This window comes from Poecile atricapillus, chromosome 1 (assembly GCF_030490865.1).
Source record: "Poecile atricapillus isolate bPoeAtr1 chromosome 1, bPoeAtr1.hap1, whole genome shotgun sequence".
Lineage (NCBI taxonomy): Eukaryota > Metazoa > Chordata > Aves > Passeriformes > Paridae > Poecile > Poecile atricapillus.
In genome coordinates, this window is record NC_081249.1 from 113,232,367 (window position 1) to 113,252,230 (window position 19,864).

Consider the following 19,864-nt stretch of genomic DNA (forward strand, 5'->3'; position numbering starts at 1 on the left):
TTGATTTTAAGAGAGCAAATAAGTACCTGACACAGCAATACATTGCTGGCTGGACCACAGACCATTTTCTATTGAGGAACTCTTGCATTCCAGGAATATTTATTCATTAATGCTGTAACACTACTGAGAATTAAAGCTGCTTTCTCCTGCTAATGACTCTTTATATTAACCATGACAGCTCTCTGCACACAGTTTTCTGAAGTGGTATATATTGCATATTTGTAACTCCATGAAAAAGTTTATCAGAGGGCAAAGAAAACACCGAAAGGTCAAGTAAAGAATAGAGTCTTTATGCCTGGTAAGTTATCAAGGTATGATTGATAAATGATTGTCTATTAATGTATGTGTATATAATGTGTAAGAAAACTGTCATTTCTTTACTCATTTCTCACGTGTTATTTTATTTCAATCATGAAGAAGGCAGCATGCAGACTACTAAAATTATTGATTGCTCCTGTCAGTGTTCAGGAATGAAGGAAATCCACATAAAGGTTATGCTGATACACTGTAATCTGGTTTGTGCAGTGAAGATGAGGTGATTACTGTGAAAAATGCAAATTACACTTGACTAAGATACTGGATGTTAATGTCACTTTATAAAAAGTTAACAAAATCCACTTTAAATAGCAATAAAATGAGCAACAAGATATCCAAGTGTAATACACATATATACAGAAAGCTAAAGGCTTCCACAAAAAAATGGAAGCGTGATTCAGGGTGATAATCAGATGTGCATTTTTTTGGTTTTACTCAAGTTTTCACTCAGTTAGAGGTATAAGAGCAGGTATGAATGACACACCCTTGAGAACAGTGATAGCAGTATGCTCCAGTCAGGCATATGTCCTATCATGCCAGAAAGCACACAAAAATTTGATGGGAAGGATTTTTTTTACACAGCAGTGTAACTAAGACTTCTCAAAACACACTTGAGATCTTAAATTATTGTGTGCCAAAACAACTCGGGCCTTAATTGTGATATTCACTCTTTTACAGATTCAGAATAAAGAAACTGAGCCAAGAACTTTGTATAGTCTAAGGAATCTACCAACACAAACCATACTTTTTGTATGTACATTTTCTATTTTCTCTGAGACACGGATTTAAAAATAACTGTGATGAGCTTCTGGCTTATTGAGTATTTCTGGCCATACAAGACTGACTGCCCTCTGCCACACAGCCTCAGGTTTCAGGTTTCCATCAGATTTCAGTCTTTGTCACAACCAACCAGAATTTTAAACGGGTGGAGGAACACAGGAGCTCACCCTTGTGGTGTAAGCAGCTTCTGGGTCATCCTCCAGCACACGGGAGAGACCAAAATCCGAGACTTTGCACACCAGGTTGCTGTTGATGAGGATGTTGCGGGCGGCTAAATCCCGATGGACGTAACCCATATCCGACAGGTATTTCATGCCAGAGGCGATCCCTCGAAGCATGCCCACCAGCTGGATGACTGTGAACTGAGCATCATGCTTCTGCAAAACATTGGAAATGTCATTTCAGGGACGGCTCGCGTTCCTCCTCGCACAGATTTTTTGGTAAGTACCCTGGAAGCTCTTCAAATGAGGAGCTTGTGAGTCAAGTGTTGTGATTTGAATGCCACATGTTGATCTCCCAGTCAGCTGAGGGAAGGGGACAGATTTGCAATTCAAATAAAAATTAGTTTTTCCCCTTCTTGCTGTCATCAGTGTTTTAATTTCCTAGATGGGACACGTGTGAAAGCAGCACATAAATCTAAGTTGTGTGTGCTCCTGAGACTGGAGCGTCAGAACATTAGAGAAACAGATGTCCAACCTCCCTGAAAGGCCACAGGATTTTTTAGTGAAAATCCAAGCCTTCCCCAATGGCCTAATGAAAGTTTTCTATTACACAAGAAATTGATTTAACAAAGGCAAATGCTGATCCGAGTCAGCAGCTTTCAAATTCTGTTACTTTAAAACTCATTCCTTAAAATTTCCCTCAACTTCAGGAACACAAAAATTACTGAGACACATTATGACTTAGCCTAGAAACCATTAGTTGGATATATTTCTCATCATCTGCTTCTGGGCATAATTTAAATCTCCCAACTCTCACGAATCCTGTTTAACATCTACTTTTGATATTGCTATATGGATATATAGACAATAGGACAGCATTTGTTGTAGTGCAGCTCTCAGATGAATTCCCCAGTGCTGTAAATGTATCCTCATGGGCAGCTCTCCAGCTCCTTGTGCTGCTACTTCTGGAATTTTATTAAATGCAGGGAAGCTGGCTCTGCCACGTGAGGTGATCTGACATGAATCAGTCTGCCAGACTGATTGCATCCATTTTTCATTTCTGATTACTCTACTTGGGGGTGATATTAGCACTGTAAGCATTAGACAAATATGTGACACAGTGGATGCTTAAAAAGTCTCTCAGAGTTCCCCTTCATAAAGAAACTAATTATTTTAAAAGTTTCTTAGCAGTTGTCTGTCCCTTTTTTTATCAGAGCCAACAGTAGAGAATTTTATATAGACTCTGGAAAAGATTTAACTAAAAACCAGAAGGTTTCTAAGCATGAACAGAATCAGATGCTGAGAGCCTTTCAATGGCAATGGGGAAAGCAAACTAAGTGGTTTCAAAAGGCATTTATAAAAAGGGTTACATGGCCTGAGTGGCCTGTGATATTAATGAGTCACAAGGTTCTTATCTATGTTTCCACACAAGAGTAGTAAAAAAAAAAAAAAAAAATCACACAAAAATGAAAGAACAAGCTGAACAACTGTTCTGGGCAGTCAGAAATTATTCCCCTTTCCTCAGGGCTCTCTTCAAGGATTTCAAGCCTAAACAAAATATATATAGTTCAGTACAGAGATATTTCATTCAGCTATACTGACACATTATTTATATGTATTTTACATGCTCCAGTGGACACCATAACATATATAGTACATAGTGAAACTAAGGTTGACAATCTATCCCCTTTCGGGGTTAAATGTCTAGTTCAATGTTATGAATTTGGGGGATAATGTCATTCAACCGTGGCAGAACCAAAGCAGTCTCCCAGCCAAAGCTGAGTTTGCCCTAACAAATTAAAATTAAACCAGTGTTTCCCCTCAGATGGGATTTCATTTCTCCTACACTTCTTGTTTTGCCACAAGTAAATCTTGGTGACACAGGGAGCGTTTGAATTTTTTTAGGCTCACTACCAATTTTGACAGAAAACAAAGATAAATCAGCCACAGCATTAGTATGTCTAAGGCTGGAAAAAGAAAACAGTCCAGTAAACTTTGCTAGCTAAACGTTTCTAACATCCCCAGGTATGGGGCTATTCTGTCAACTTTTGATTACTGATAAAATTTCCACACATCCATTCATTTTGAAAATCTCTTGCTTAGACATAGAGGCTGCCAACCAATAAGCAAAACTGCATTACAGTCATACTTCTGCCTCCAGAAAAACACTTCTCATTTTTGTGTGCCAGAATGTTTTGTTTTGTTCATTTTTAATAGATGTGACATATTAATGCAACCAAAATTGTCTTAATTTTGGAATAATGGTTACTGCAAGTGGACCAGCCAGATCCCTACGTGCCTTTCTGAGCACATCATGATGCTCACAAACCCAAATGAAAATAAAGAAATACCAAGCAACAAGAGCTGAGCATGGATCAGTGCAGAGTGGCAGCAAACCCATAACAAGTCCAGAACAAGAGCAACTTCTGCTTCATCAGTTTCCTGTTGCACTTACTCGTAGGAAGCTGTCCAAGGAACCATTTTCCATATATTCAGTAACAATCATGACTGGTTTACCTGAAAATAGAGCAGAGGGGTCAGGCTACTCAAAGGCACACATTGGAATACAATCAGCAAGCCCAAAGAATGTGTCCAAATCTTCCTAACCCCAAGGATCATTTTTACATTTAGAAAGGAAGAAAAAGCTGTGTGGGCAAACAGAGGCTGGGTGCAGATAAAGATGGAAAGTGCAAAATAAAATACAGGACACTGGAAAGAGAAGCAGAGCTGTAAGATGGACATTCCCTCCTTCCAGGCACTCCTTCCCTCTGTGGTGGGATCCCTGACAGCACAAACTTGGACACAGCTGGGACCTGAGCATGCTGCATCCACGGGGCAATGGCAAACTCTGAGGAAACAGCCCTTGAAAAGCCTTTAATATTCTCCAAAACTCATCCAGACATATTCAGATCAGTTTTTGAAACCATTCCCTCCACCCTAGGGCATTTTGTGACACAACCAAGATTTTATATGCAGCTCTGACGTGCTGGAGAGAAACTAATGCAAAAATTAATGTGATGAGGGGGAAATTTTCAGATCATGGTCATTGCCCTGCTAATATTTTACCATCACATGGGTTATATTATTTCATAATATTTACTAAAGCTTTGCTTATTTTCTCTTTGTGGTAGAGAGAAAGGTGGGTAAGAGCATGAAGCTATTTAAGGAGATGAATTACTATTGCACATAAAATACAGGAAGGCATCTGACCATAAAAGGAGGAGGAAGGCCTACATATTGTATAGTGGGCATGGTGAAAGTTTAGCTTTTAAACTTGAACAGCATGAGGCTTGAAAAAGGTACCTAGCTTAATTAAAAACAAGAAAGCCATTAAAAAAGCCAAGTCAATGGTAATAACAACTTTTTTTCTGTTTGCTTTTCAAAAAATATAGCTTCTACCAAACAGAAGTCTTAGGGGAGAAATACTAGTTACAAAGAACAAGTTTAATACAAGAAGAATATTATGAATTAATGGGTTCAAATGTCTTCTTTCTGTGGTACATACGGTGTGTTACACTGTGGGAGTCATACTAGTGAGTAATTGACTGTCATCCATTCACCAGTAGGAAATACTGTATGCAAAATATTAATCTTGAATGATGTAAGAGATGATACATATATGAGATCTAACAGTGTAAAAGCTCAAGCAAAAAATCTATTTTTACTTAGTCATGCTAGCCAGAAATACCTACAGAAAAAAACCTTTCCCTTTGTGTTTAACATGAATTCAAAGGGATTTCTGGTAACACACACAAGATTCTGCTGGACCTTTCCAGTACAGGGCTATCCAAAACTTTCTGTGATAAATCAATTTACTTTCCCATGCACTTTGAAGCCAGGAGACAGGTGCCTGGTTTCTGTACAAACTCAGGCAATTTTACGAGACTTTATCAGAAGAACTTAAATTACAGTAAGAAATATGTCTTCCAAATTATTACAGGAGCATCTTCCTGCCTTGCTCACCCACACTCCACAAGCCTTGAGTGCAGGGTTTCACTCTCAATCAGCTGGAAATGTGCCCATAATAAGAAGCACATGCTCTGAAGTTTTAAAAGAACCCTCTGTATCCATTTATCAAAGCACAGCCGTTTATAAATGACAACAAGTTGTGTCAACAGCATTGCCCAGGTTTATTATAATAGCAGGCTACAAATTGCTGTAAATTATTATTAAACTAAGCAGAACATGTGTGCTGGCTATTGAGACTGCTGCCTATGGTGTGCCCAGGAGTGCAGGGCAGCAGCTGGGAAATGCAGGACAGAAATCCACGAGGAGCAGAGGAACAATTCTGCACTGGGGGCAAGGCTGGAAGCCTGATGTGGTAATTGATTTGCTAAAAAAAACAAAAAAAACCCCCAAACCCACAAGCTTCTTGTCCTGCTATAACCCTGCAGAATGTTTAATAAAACAAATATTTATTATTACACTTACTTTTTGCCTAGTAAAATGGAGACAAATAGCTCCAGAGCAGATTTCTTAACTCCTGTACTGGAGCTATCTGGAGAGGGCATTGTACCCCTGAAGTTTTATTGGTTTCAGCTGGAAATATTCAGATTTGCTCTCTCACACATAGATGTGATGGGCAGCTGGCACTCCTGACCTCCTCCCCCAGCCCCCCAGAGCAGTGCTGTGAATACACCTGAGTAGCAAACTCACTAAAAGTCACTTACACGGAATAAAGAGAGAATTAGTAATGCACATTCAAGAGCAACGAACAAATTCCTGCATGTACAGCAGTTAAATTATTGTCTCAAGTGCTCCAGGAATACAAAATGTAACAAAATAGATTTTAGCTCAGCTTTGTACAGATTGATGCTGGCATTTCAAGTGATTTTGTGACTGCAAATCTTATTCTGACTGTACAAAATGTGTGTCACTACAAAGCAGGAGATAAACCTCAATTTATGCAGGCAGACCTTTCCTAATAGGACTGTGAGACCTAAGATAAACAATAATTTCTTTGTTATTGAAATCAGTAAAATAGACTTTCATGAATCACACATAGAGAAGGCATTATTATTATTATAATTATGGTTCTTTATAACATACAGTGTTTTACATACCTTTCACTAGTGACTTTTAGACATATTCTGGTGGGGTTTTAATTTCTTATACTTTTCAGCAGTATGCTATGACATTTTTTCATACCCATCCCTGTGAAACTTTGAATCACACAATTAAAAACTAAAATTTTCTTAAAACTAATAAAACCATCTACTTAAAACCAAAGTATTTGGTATGTTTCTATCCAATTAAACTAGAAACATCCTCATCAAATTCCAAGCTGATCACTGAAATGGCAAAGAGCTGCTTTGCTAGTAGGGTCCCCTAGGATAAACAAGGAAATATCCTACAAATTTTTTCTGCTTCCCTGGAAAATCTAAGAGCACTCAATTTTTATTTTTTTTTTTTAAGATTGCCTCTTATAAAATCTTATTCATCTCCCACTTAATAACTAATGTAAGTAGATAAATTTGATCACTAAATGTACCACTTCATTCTGCAGTGGGAATACAGAAAATGTGGCTGAAGAGGGTTGTTGAAATACATTACTTTTCCAGGAAGTTATAACATGGACATAGAATTTTCAGTTAAATTATTTTGTCTCAAAAAGAGAAGGTGTTTTTTTATCATAAAGAAAGACCAAGAATATGCTTTAACAAAAATAAAAACAAACAAACAAACAAATAAAAAAAAACAACAAAAAAACCCCAAACCCCAACCAAACCCGTAACAAAAGCAACCAAAGGCAGATTTAGAAAACGCATTTAAGTAAATATATATATATTAAGGACAGAGATAAAATTAATTTTACTACTGACAGATTAAATCCTCAAGACTTCTTCTTTGAGATTTTTACCAAGATGTTTGAATTCTGGAGTTTTGGAGCTTTAAAATGCCTTGTGCTGGTACATATTGAACATCCCATGGAATATTTCCCCTGCATGAAAGCCATCCAGGAAAAAAGTTTGGCCTTATTTAATAATTCACTAGAACTGGTTGTTGTACCAGGTAGGCTGTTCATTAATTAGTGCTAATGAGCTAATGATTTAGCTGAAAGCAGAACACAGCACAATTCAGTGCAATTGGGAAGCCTCAGCTCATCAGACTCCACGACTCCTCACCAGAGCATCCCCCAGTGCCTCTTGGCTCTTTCGGAGCAATTTGTAACTCTGGAGTTTATTAAACCTGTCAATTTATTATTGAGCTTTTTGCAGAGCATAAACCTGGATGACTTCATTTATAATTCACTTGTGCTCTCCTTTGACTGATCAGCAAATCAGAGAATTATCCAGGCTGGAAGACACCTCCAGGACACTTTCCACATCACTTCTTACTTTTAGTGACAACTCCCTCCAGTCGGATGATGTTGGGGTGGTCAAACTGGCCCATGATGCTGGCTTCTCCCAGGAAGTCCCTCCTCTGCTTTTCTGTGTAGCCAACTTTCAGGGTTTTGATGGCCACTGAAATTTCCTTTTTAGAAGGCAGCTTCAGGCGCCCACTGCACACTTCCCCAAATTCTCCTGTAAAAGAGAGTGGAAAAGTGACAAAAGCTGAAATGTGGTTATTTTGTATGGATTCAAGAAAAAAGAATCAGCACTCAAAGAAGCCTCTGGAATGTGAGGTACACTGGTTTATCCTTTTGCAATATGAAAGAGCAGAGTACAAGGAAAACTTTTAGCATTCAAAAGAGGAAATATTAAATATGTAGAAAACTGTTGGAAGAAGACACGTCACTTGAAAATTTTTTTCACTTAACTAATTTTTACACAAATCACATAAGGAAATTTCAATATGTTACCATTTGAGCAGCAACTGATTTCAAAGCCCCTTTTCAGCTTTTTATTCAGAATTTTTTTCTTTTTCTTTTTCTTTTTGACAGCCAAGTTAATCAGAAAAGGCCTGAATAAAGATATGGTAGGGCAATGATCTTTCTCTGTTGCTAACCCAGGTAGATTTGAGTCAACAACACAGAAATTAATATCACTGTATCTTATCACCAGCTGCTTCATCCTCTAGGCAGAGAACTGTACTATCAAGGTAATAACCACTAAAAGGAAGATGTATCTTTATGTACATACATATTGCTAAAAAGCACTGACATCACATCCTTTGATTCTAACACTGTTTGCATTTCAGGCTGCCAAGACAGGCAGCAGCTCAGAAAACAAATTTTAAAAGCTATTACTAGTAACTAATGGGAGTTGAGCTCTTTTCAGACCTAATTAAAAGCAATCAAGTTCTGCAAGCCCAAATGACCATTATACTTTAGCAGGAGCTCAGACACCAACCAACCCAACACTGTCAGAGCACCACAAAATAAGAAGAGCAAAGCACATCTTGAAAACAGAGGGAAGGGGGGAAAAAAACCGCTTGAAATAAATCTTGTAGCATGCAGCTTCCAGCTCCATTTTCTTGATGTTTTAATGGCCCAAAAAGTTATAACAAGCTAAGCTCTTAGAACTATTTTACAGTTACTGTCAATGGAGACTTTAGCTATGATTTCAGCCAGCAGCCCAGCAATCAATCCTTCATTTTAAAGCTGGAATCATGTATCTGATATTTGTTTAACTTCTGGGAAGGAAAAGGTTACGGGTAATGTCCATCAACACAGCCCCATTTAGGCATGGCTGAACAATCCAGAACTTGAGTGATTAATCAGATTCTAAAAGTACCTCAAGGCCAGCAGATGCTGCAGGAGAATAAAAGATGGGCTCTTTCTAGCAATGAAGTTTGCTGCTGTCTGTGGATATAAAGCTGGTTTACTTTCTTGGAAAATGATCTAATTGGAAAGAGCTCCCCAGGCAGCCCAGCTACATTAACCTATGATTTTTTTATATCCAGGGCAGCATGGATGCTGAATATATCCATCTGGTCAGCACCCATAGTGACCCATGCAGTTACACTAAATTTTTCCTGCAAATTATTACTAAATGATCCCAGTAAGAAATGGACTGGGTCCCACCAGACTCTCTTTAGGAGGAACAAGGACTTGTGTTTGAGTGGAAAACCTGGCACTGACCGTAAGAAATGAGGATGATAGCTTTCCATACAAAGCCTTCCTGAAGTGTTTATTTTCAATTATGCCACACACATAAAGATTGTATAACCTGCCCTGCAGACTGGTGTTTCTATTTACATGTGGAAAACTGATAGATATGATTTAGGAGAGCTCTTCATGGCACAAAGATCTCTCTTCAGGATAGCCTAATTTCTTTTTAAATAGGATATTTAGTACATCAGGGAATGGTGTTTGCTGCACTTAGGGGAACAGTAAACGAGAATTCTGTGAAATCAGCTACTCCCTTCACTTTGCTGCATTTTAAATCTGTGAGGAGATTAAACCAAATCTCTCTCTGATTTGGAGAGGCACCAAAGCTCAATGTTTCATAAACCTTGGGAACATCAGCAACATTCTTGCCTTTACTGGGACCCTGCAAACCTTCACAGTAAGTTCACAGCCAGGTAGCCCCTGAATTTTGTGAATAATTGGATCAACAAGATGTTGTGTTACAAGTTTATTTCAACTTCAGAAGAAAAGCAAACGCTTTCTTGTCTGGCAAAGCACATAGTTAAATTTACCCCATATCAAGAAGGTACTTTCTGTAGTATTCTCCTATTGCCCAGCTGGATTTAAACTTGTGAAGTGGTTTGTTGAACTGAATCCATAAAAATAAGTGAGTTATTCTAAAAGAAAAAAATTACTGCAAAGAAAAATCTGAGAAAGTGGCTTCTGACCTCAATTTTCTTATGCTTAGCCTCCCACTAAAATCCCTTGTGTTTTTCTTGAGGTTCTTTTGGATAAGAATATTTCCTTATTGCATTTGTGTATGTTTTTCAAAGCTATGTAAGCTCTGAAAGCCCTCTCTTCTCTGAGACTTCTGTGAAAAACTGCTTGGAGCACTTCAGAATGTCGAGACTCCTTGCCTGACTTGAAGGTCTCGTTACTTACGTCACACTTGAGGGCAGTTAAATGAACCCCTTCTTCTCAGATCCCTGTCCTTTTTTTTACAATTTCATTCACACTTGCCTTGCAAAGGACAAGGGCAGGAAGAGACCAAGTCATTCACTCAAACAAGTCATTGACTCATTAAGAGGCAGGAAATGCCTTTCTGTTTTTGGGGAGAAGTGTTCCTGAAGAAGTTGCCTCAGAGGCACTCTGAATGTAAAAGCTACCACGTGCTGAGGGTGATAGCAGTGTAAAATGATGCCACAAACGCATTTTGGAAGCTCCCAGCACTCTGTGGCCTGATTTTCATCTGTTCTTCCCTTCCTGGCTCTTCCTGTTGGCATCTCAAGCAGCTGCCAAGAGGAAATGTTAACTGCAATGCCTTATGTACTCCTGACTACGTGAATTGAGTTATGGTGCCCAAAAAAAAGGTGTTACTATAGTTTGAGTGCAAGTTTTAATGTTAAAAGCTTGCAGGAACCCTCTGTCACTTAGCTCAGTTGTGTTTGAGCAGGGTAATGGTGGCAATGCCAAGGTCCAGGTTCAGTCCCCATGGGGGCCATTCACTCAAGAGCTGGACTCCACAATCCTTGGGGGTCCCTTCCAACCCAGAATAACCCCTGATTCTCACTGCAGTGGAGCAGAGAGACTTTTAAAACACCTGACTCCCTTAGGACATAGTCCTTTTTTGGAGCCTCTCAAAATTTGTTCCTTGATCCTTAGGAACTCCTTTTCTGGATTCGTATATTGCATACAGCCCAAATTGAGAAAGCTTGGATTTGTGAGGCTCCTAAAAGTCTTACAAGGAAACACACTGCTCCTGGACTTAAATTCAGAGTATTCCTCCTTCCCCATCCCCACACAAATTCCCTGTTATGTGCAGTCAGCTATGCTTTGCTGCCTTGACTGAAGATGATGGAGAACAGTGCACTCTTGTGGGGCAGAATTAAAACCAGCAAGGAACATGGATTTTGCCTTTCCATAAAATAACTTCAAACTCAGAACAGTTGAGTAGCTGCAGTAGGAGAGGATGAAAACTGTTCCCTTTTTTCACTAGGTGGTTCAGGAGATGCCCTGAGTACAGTACCTTGGGTTCTACACTTTTTCCAGTTGAAAATCTTTTGCTGTGCACTCAGAGTCTGTCTCTCACATCCCATGTATACTTAGAGAGAAGCCAAAAAAAAAATCAATAATAAAGGAAAAGGTATTTTTCAATGGATTAAAAATCAATAGTACTCCTCATAAATGCTTTAATATAGGAGGAAAGGTAACACTCCATGATCTTGTGGCTCAATGAGACAATCTGCCACTTCACTCCTAGAAGGAAGCACACATTCTACCAGGAGCTACCTGCTCCACTGCAACATTCAGTGTAATGAGAATTGCTGTAATCTGGCTCCTCTGTTACAAAATCTGATCATTTCACCAGCTTGTTTCCTGTAAATCCAACAATCTCTGGCATCTTTGTGGCTCAGACAATCAGTTATTGGACAGACAAGCCTTTCCTCCTAAGTCAATAATTCAAATCCAAAGCAGTGACCAAAATCAATCCAACAACCAGAGGTCACTGCAGCCTGATGGATGCATGGTGACTGGTATGAAATGAGTTTGTGGTTTCACTCAAGGCATAATAGTCAAGAGTCCTTTTATGGGGAAAAAGAAAAAAAAAAAAAAGAAAACATCTTCACAGTTGATAACATTTTCTGTGTTGTGCTGACAGATCTCAAAGAGAAACACAGAAGTGAGGCTGAATGGTCTTTTCCCTTCCAACAGTGGTGCACTCAAGTATGAGCTTGGTGTCCTTTGAAAAGCTGTCTTGCTGCTCCCTTTCTTTGAGAGAAAAAAAAAAGAAATATAAAATTGTGTACCCTTAACTCTGCACTGAAATCAGCCGTAAATGTGACCTACTACTTTGAAGACTTTCTAGAACATTTTCTTTCCAGCTGCAACCATGAACCCAAAGATATAAAAGAGCATGTACACAGCAAAAAGCTATCTTTAGTTCAAGATATCTGGTGGTCATTACCTGCTCCAACTACTTTATCAATGGATATATTGGAAGCATCCAGTTCCTTGGCAAATTCATGCACAGCTTGGTTGGGATCCTCATACGTGTGAGGATCTACATAAGTTCTCAGACCCGGGAGCTTCACTGTGTAAAAACAAATTCAGAGAGAAAATGTTACTTAGACTTGAGTAATCCTTCTAAAGAAAGTTCACGAAACCACAGAAACCAAATCAATAGATGGAAAAGGTACTCTTCAAATCTAGTTTCTGTGGGTCTTCAGAATCTTTGTACAGAGTGAAACCTGACATTAAGGTACTGCAGAGAAGTGTGACAATCCATTCCAAATATCTGCACTTGTAGTATTTAACTGCTTTTCCAGTATTAAAATACCACTCACCCCTCCCAGGCTGCTACATTTAGATGCTGCCTTACATTGACCCTACCAAAGTAAAAGCAAAGGGGCAAGGAACAACATGTGTTGCTACAGTCAACCTGAAAAATTCTTAGGAATATATTAAGAAATCAGATTAACTCCAGGTTTTGGTTTTTGTTCCCCTAAGTCCATCAACAAGATTCATAATAAAAAACTTATACATGAAAAAATGCACCCCTGCCTCAATCCCTCTGCCAGAACATGCAAGGATGGCAGATAATTGTTCTCAATAAAGGCTGGCTCTAGAGCTTTGTTCCCCATACACTCATGTTATTATTTTAGCCCCCTCTAGAATTTCCTGGCTAGGGATTGCTGGAAGAGATCAATCCCAACCTGTTCCTCCAACAAAAATGCTGAAAGCAAAGCACAGCCTCATTCCCCCTCTCCAGCTCAAAGCCTTGCTTGTGTTTGCACCCAGTACCTTCTGTGCCTGCCTCTGTTGTATTCATTTTACAACAGGAATATATTTTATTAACAAAAAGTGAAATACCCAGCTTGAAGTTTTCTGCTTCTGACACAAACCCTACATTCCCAGACATGTACTCCAGCTTTCCCTAACGGTACCAGCTGGTCTTGTAAAAGATATTAACTCCTTCAACAAACACTGCTTTAACCCACTCAGGAATATCCTTTCCAGCTTAGCATTATTATACTGCAGCAATTTTTTTCACTGCTAAAATAGTTAAACCTTTTTTTGCTGGGGTTGCACAGATGGAAAAAAATACCTTTGGACCATGAGAGCAAGGAATTGTTCTATCAAACAATGCAAAGAGTATGTAAAAGAAGAAAAAAATAAATTTTACAGGGATTTATTGGCCTCAGAACTGACAAAAAAAATGATGGAACTGAGTTCCCAAGCTAATTGCCTTGAAAACAATGCAAAGTAAGAGCCATGCTCTCAACACAAGGGCTGCGTGTGCACGGCATTAAAAGCCGACTGTGTTTCCTTCAAGAGCCTGATGATTACGGAATTACCTGCAAGTAAAACAAAAAGTAATTGGCTGTATATTGCTGTTGGTTAAAAATCTTGTAAATGCTCCTTCCCCTCCATGCTGAATGTACATTACAGGCCCCCTCACATCCCCAGTAAAAATAACAATTAAAAGCTTCTGCACTGTGGGGTTTTTGGCTTGGGATTTTTAATGCTGACCCCAGAGGTTCCCAAGATCAGGTGATGGTGGCTGCAAGGAGAATAATCCCTTCACACCAATAATTAAGGGCAGCCTGGGTAGTAACTGGGTTCTGTCATGAAATACAGATAATAAACACGTGCACATGTGTTAAGCTGCACTACTTTACAGCTCATTCTGTGCAAACATAATAATTTACATTTTTATTTTAACAGCACAAATTGCCCTAAAGGTAGCAAAAAAATAAAAAGGCCCAGCCAGAGAAGGCAAAGGGAGAGGATCTGAGGAGGTGAAACATTTTTGTTCCTTTGAAGTAATATTATAGGATTTGTAATAAGGCTGCAGGGAATAGTTCATGGCTGGAGCCTTTTTAAAAGTAATTCAGAGTAAACTGACTGAAATAAACCAGCTGCTGTATTTAAGATGCTGAAAGTTTACGACAGCCAGGGAAGTTACTTTGTCCCTTTTTAGTTCATAGGAGAGATTTGCTTATTCTTTGGGAAAGACTGTAGCTTGGTAGATTAAAAGTTTCAACAGCCACACACGCACATACTTGCAAATTCTAACAGATAAGTATCTGCAAAATCTAAAATAAATGATTTTCAAGAACTTGTAACAGACATACCAGGACCATGATTGGCTCTGGTCTTACTGCATAGTGAATCAGCATGGCACTACTCAGAAAACAGTACATAAATATCTAAAGCCAAATTAAAAGCAATTTAATCCACAGGAATTTAACAGCACTGACATGTTTAAGAATAGTGATTGCAACTTTCCATTGTGTGGGAGTAAGGAGAGCAAATTCTGACCTGTTATTTGTCTGTGACACTTATTTTACTGGCTGCTTTTATTTTATAACCTCATTAAATTTGGATGATGAAGCATTAATTCTATGGGCCACATGTAACCGTAGAGATTTTTTTGAGAATAGTTGTTTAGCAGTTGTTGGGCTGCAGCTTGTGTATCCCCTGGCAGTGCTGGGGAAGGAGACAGAAATCGTGGATATTCATGCTCTTGGCTCTCTGGAGATAAGGAGAGGCAGGAAACTTAAAAGAATAATAATTTGAATAGTCAGAGAACAGTTATTCCATTGTCATGAGGATTGGGAAGCAGCTCTAATTTCCATCTACTGCAGGTAAATCCCTCATTAAAATGTTAATTCACTTATATTTTGGCAGGGGGCACCTGATTATGGTACCAGCAGCTCCTTTCTTGCAAATAGTAGAGTGCCAATATTGTGTGCAAAAAAACCCACATATATTAATGTTACAATGTGCTAAGAAGTAGAAATATATGGTTCAACCATGGTTTACATGGTGCAGCAGGACACTCATCTGGAGCTGAAACAGTTTCAAAGATGAACTACTGCTTCTTAATAAACAAAGTCTCATTAGACATCAAGAATTATGTGGGAAAAAAAATGGATTTTCTGGTCTTGGTGTCTATGGGGGGCACTATCTTTGCCTGTAAGGATATAAAAATCCAAAGTACAGTAAAAAAAACCAAAACCACCACGTAATCCTCCCATTCCTGATCAGGAATTAAGCTATCACCTTCTTTTCCCCTCAGCTTCTCCTGCTCCAAAACGATTTTTTTCCTGTTTTAAAGGATATATGGATGGAGCTTTGCCCGTGAGCCAATCTTCAGGATCCACAGCTCTGCTGTGGAAAAGTGTAACAAAGCTACACACATTGCAAAGAGGACCCAGGACCAGATTATTACTGTTATTTGTAGTTGAAATTTGCCAAGCAAACAATTGTCACAGTAGCTGTAGTGTTCATCAAGACAGGTTTAGTTGATTTTTATTTTGCTTTGGGAAAGAAAAATATGTTTCTTAGACTTTATATAAGGAGGAAGTTGCAGTTGTACTCTGGATTTCAGTGATGCACAGCATAATCAGTATCATAATTCCAACCACATGCATTGTTTGAGCACAGACAGTGATGTTTTGCTCATTACTAACCTGAACACAGATGAAAGAAGTTGAAACAAAGAATAATTGTTTGGGGAAAATCTCCTTACCCACAAGAGAAGGGATAATTCTCTTCCTAATTTCACCTTGGTTTAAGCGAGGTATGGCTCTTTTTTTTTTTTTTAATTGAAAAATATCAGTTACCTAGGGGATGAATTCAACAGATCTGAAAGCATTAAAAAGCTCCAGTAACTTACAATGGCCATTCCCAAAATGCAGCCTTTTCTCATCAGTGCCATGTTTAGACTTCTTGTATCCACAGAATCTACAAGCAACAGAGAAAAAAAATTAATACAGAGAATTTTATGTGTTAACTGCAGGTGGAAACAGAATAGAATGTTTTCCCTGCACAATTAAATGCCTGTTTGAAAGTTTAATGATATTTACATTCTCTGTGCCCTATAGAGGCATGTGATGTTCTCAGGGAATTTGAGGAAATTGGCTAATGAGAGGATTTGTTGATTTTTGACCCCTACAGTTTAATTTTACAATTGCCTGAGAATGTGTTTATAGCATTTTTTAACAACTGCTGCATGATTTGGGCTGCTAACTCATTACTGACTGTGAGGCAGTGTTTGGAGCTCCTGGGCAGCAGACAAAGAATTAAAAACCAGCCACACCACGACACCCGACGTGCCATGGTCATCAGGGCCCCTCTGGGACATGGCAACGGGAGAAAATGTGCAAATCAGACACCAGACCCACCTCCCAATCAAGATGTACACCACCACTGTGAGGAGAATGATGGCCACTGCTGCTGAAATGGCAATCATCACCACCTGGCTGTTCTCACTGGAGATGGAGAACGCTGCAAAGTCGACACAAAAACATACAGATAACCTCACACACACATCTCATTGATGACATCAGAATTTACATGCATATAAGGGACAGACATTGCTATATGGCTTTTGGTCTCCTGGCAGATATTTCATCCAGGACATAATTTTTCATCAAAAAAACACAAGGGAAGAAAACATAAGACTCCAGCCATCTTTGCCAATTTACCAAAGTCGCTTCTGCTGCTCTCAATTTTTAGTCTTGCTAATCGTAGCGACTGCTGGCAAACTGATGCTAATATATATACACAAATACAAACATTCATGTCAGGTATGCCCTTCATGTCATGCTCAGTAAAGGAGTATTTCCTTGGCAAGAAATTCCACAATCATCACCTTCCTTTCCCCCTCTGTATGATGGGAAGTGCTTTTAGGAGCTCCCAGTTAAGCCTGACAATATCCACATGAAGGCTGTGGAAAGCCAGGGCATGCAGGCACAGATGTCTAGAGGGAAAATAAGGGCTATTTTCTGCCTTGTTTTGGGTATCTCCCTGTGCTCCCTAAGCATGGAACTTTGGAGTGCTATGCAATGACAGGATGCCTTTAGACCTCTGGTGTGAGGACCAATCTCCAGCAGAGACCTCCTGAGCTCCCCCAAGCACAGCAGAATTAAACTCCTCAGTGCTCCAAACTGAGCTGGGGGCTCCCACCCCTGGCCCACACAGGGCACAGAGCCTCTCTCTAGGGTCACATAATTCCCATCTCTGCCTATTACACACCCACAACTGCACCCAGTTATGATAACTTGGTAACACAGGAACAAACTTGTGCTGTTCTGAGCAGTATCTGTGTAATTTGTATGCTTATTATTGAGATGTGCACCACTTTCTCCTTCCACATTTCTGCTTTTTCATTTCATCCTTCTTTTGGTAAAATTGCAGAGAAAACTCATTAACTTCTAAGCTGTTAATTTTTTTTTACCTCTTCAACATATTTTTTTCCTCCTTGCTGTAATTGTCCTATCTTGAGTTCTAGTTTCAACTAGAATGCCAAAGTTGCAAGTCACCATAACAGCAATTTGTAACTCTTTTTTCTAAACATGAAGTTTGTTTGCCTTTCAGAATAAGAGCTGGGGGGGGGAAGAAGGAAGAAGTGGGGATCAAACATACTGCTTATCTCAAATATACACAGAATCAGGGTGAAAGATTTGGCTTGACTCTACTCTTTGTTCTTCCATCACACTTCCTCTCTCAACAAGAGCTGCGGTCTAGCAAGGCACCAATTCTGGCCTGAGGTAGAAGCAGGGTAGGGAATGGAAGAAAACACCACCTGTGATAGTTCTGGGATACTCTTTATAGCCTGTTTCAAGTTTAATGATAAAGCATAAAGTCACACAGCAATGCTACCAAGAAAGACACATCATAAATAGTTATGAGACACTTTTCCTCAGCTAGAAAAGGAGTGAAAGCAGCCATTCAGATCAGTCAGGAGCCGGGCAGGATGTCAGCATAAACCATTTGAACAAATACATACAGTCTGGGCTGGTCTCAAACTCAAACTTGCGGCTGCTTGTCCCATATCCAGCTGCAGTTCGGGCTCGGATTTGGAAGACATAGGTGGTGTCGGGCTTGAGGCCACTGATGGTCACGTTGGTGCCTCTGGCTCTCAAAATAGTATAGCTTGTCTCTTGTTCCTGCTTTTGGAAAAAGACATTATCAGATTAAAACCACACCCTTAAAAAAACTAGTGGTTGGTACTAAATTACTACAAATGTTCTGGAGAGGACTAGCATATTTTTGAATATTTATAGCCTGACATATGCTTGTACAAACATTGATCTTCAATCATCTTTTAACAAGATATCTTAAAGCATCAGATTTGCCATGGTTTTGTGCTCTAAATGGAACACTAGACATGAGGAGTTTATGACATGTTATTAAATGGTTTTGCATCGTTTTGTCCGTGGTCTGTAATACAACAAGAAAATTATTAAAAGATTATTTAAAAAAACATAAATCAGATTTGCCTACTGCACTGAACTGGAAGTTGTAACAGGCCAACTTAGACATTTTAGGGCCCTGCAGAGCTGTTGCAGGATGCAGTTTTTACTGCCTCACATTTTACAAGACAGTGGTTACCTTTATAACAGTCAGAAGGGAAAGCCCACTTGGGCTCCTCAGCTCAGCACAAAGGCAGATTTAGATGGTTTTCTATTGTGCTATAAAAACTATGAGATAGTTGTGTCCATCCTCATTTGGACAAAACCACACTGAACTCAGTCCTGGACTATGTTCATAACCCCTCTCTGCTTAACAGTCACCTATGTCTGACATAATGTATTTTATATAAAATGAGAGAACGACTGGTTTGTAATTTGGTAGGTTTGGATACACTTCACACTGTGTAAAAAGCTAATCCTGATGAAAGTATGTCTCAGTCCCACTGTAAGCACATAATCTTAACGTTTAAGCATGCATTTGGAGCCTGAGGTACTGCTTATTTTACTAAAGCCATCTTGTACCAAAAGAGCATTTTTGGCTTCCTAAATATGGCAGCTGGAACTGTCTCAGGAAAAAAAAAACCTCTTGGCCAGCAGCCACACATGTGGGAAACTGTGAGAATCTCAATTGTTTAGGTTCCCCACCATGAACTTCTCTGTTCTGGAGGTGGTGGGGATTTCATGTGATGTCCTTTTACTTTGAACCCTGTGCAAAACACTGCAGCCATTGAATTCTGCTGGGCTGAAAGCAGAACCCCAGCGAACGCACGTTGTGGGCAGAGAATCTCACCTAACTCTCATCATGTTTTATGGCATTGCATTAGCTGCTGAAGGGCTGACATTTCAACTCCAACAACACTGGAGCGCCAGGGCACGAGCACAGGGGTTGGAAAATACCCAACACACTCACTGCCAAGGCCATTTCACCTCCACGTGTAAAGTTCAAGTGACTGGAGTTGTTTTAGGGTGTTTACTCTGCCCTGCTGTCTGCAGGAATAGAGTCAGGATATTCTAGGTTAGTAGGTGAACATCAGAAACTGTTCACTTCGGTGCTAAAGAAGCCTAAGTGCCCTGTTCTTGGCAGTCTTTGATACAGAGAAACAGAAACATTTAGACCATAGTTAGGGGAATTGCCAGAATCTCCACGTAATATTCAACATTATGCCCATGAGAAATCACAGTGAAAGGAAAAAAAAGAAAGGACAAAGAAAAACCAACCCAGAAAAAGCAGCTAAGCCTGTGCCTAAAAGTTACCATCCAGGATCCAAACCTCAGGTAGGGTAAGCTGGAGCCAGCCTTCAAAGAATGACTGTAAAAATGTTGACCATGGCCCA

General features: G+C 39.4%; 1 protein-coding gene across 1 annotated transcript in view; it reads right to left on the reverse strand.

Moving 5' to 3' along the window:
• The window catches only part of EPHA3 (EPH receptor A3), a 177,501-nt gene that overhangs the window by 24,450 nt on the left and 133,187 nt on the right, over nucleotides 1-19,864 (reverse strand). Inside the window, exons 7-13 of the mRNA XM_058859742.1 lie at nucleotides 18,065-18,227; nucleotides 16,458-16,560; nucleotides 15,950-16,017; nucleotides 12,233-12,358; nucleotides 7,595-7,780; nucleotides 3,712-3,773; nucleotides 1,263-1,472 (exon numbers count right to left, since the gene is read on the reverse strand). Coding sequence (XP_058715725.1) covers nucleotides 1,263-1,472; nucleotides 3,712-3,773; nucleotides 7,595-7,780; nucleotides 12,233-12,358; nucleotides 15,950-16,017; nucleotides 16,458-16,560; nucleotides 18,065-18,227 — 918 coding nt within the window. The remainder of the gene's footprint in view (nucleotides 1-1,262; nucleotides 1,473-3,711; nucleotides 3,774-7,594; nucleotides 7,781-12,232; nucleotides 12,359-15,949; nucleotides 16,018-16,457; nucleotides 16,561-18,064; nucleotides 18,228-19,864) is intronic.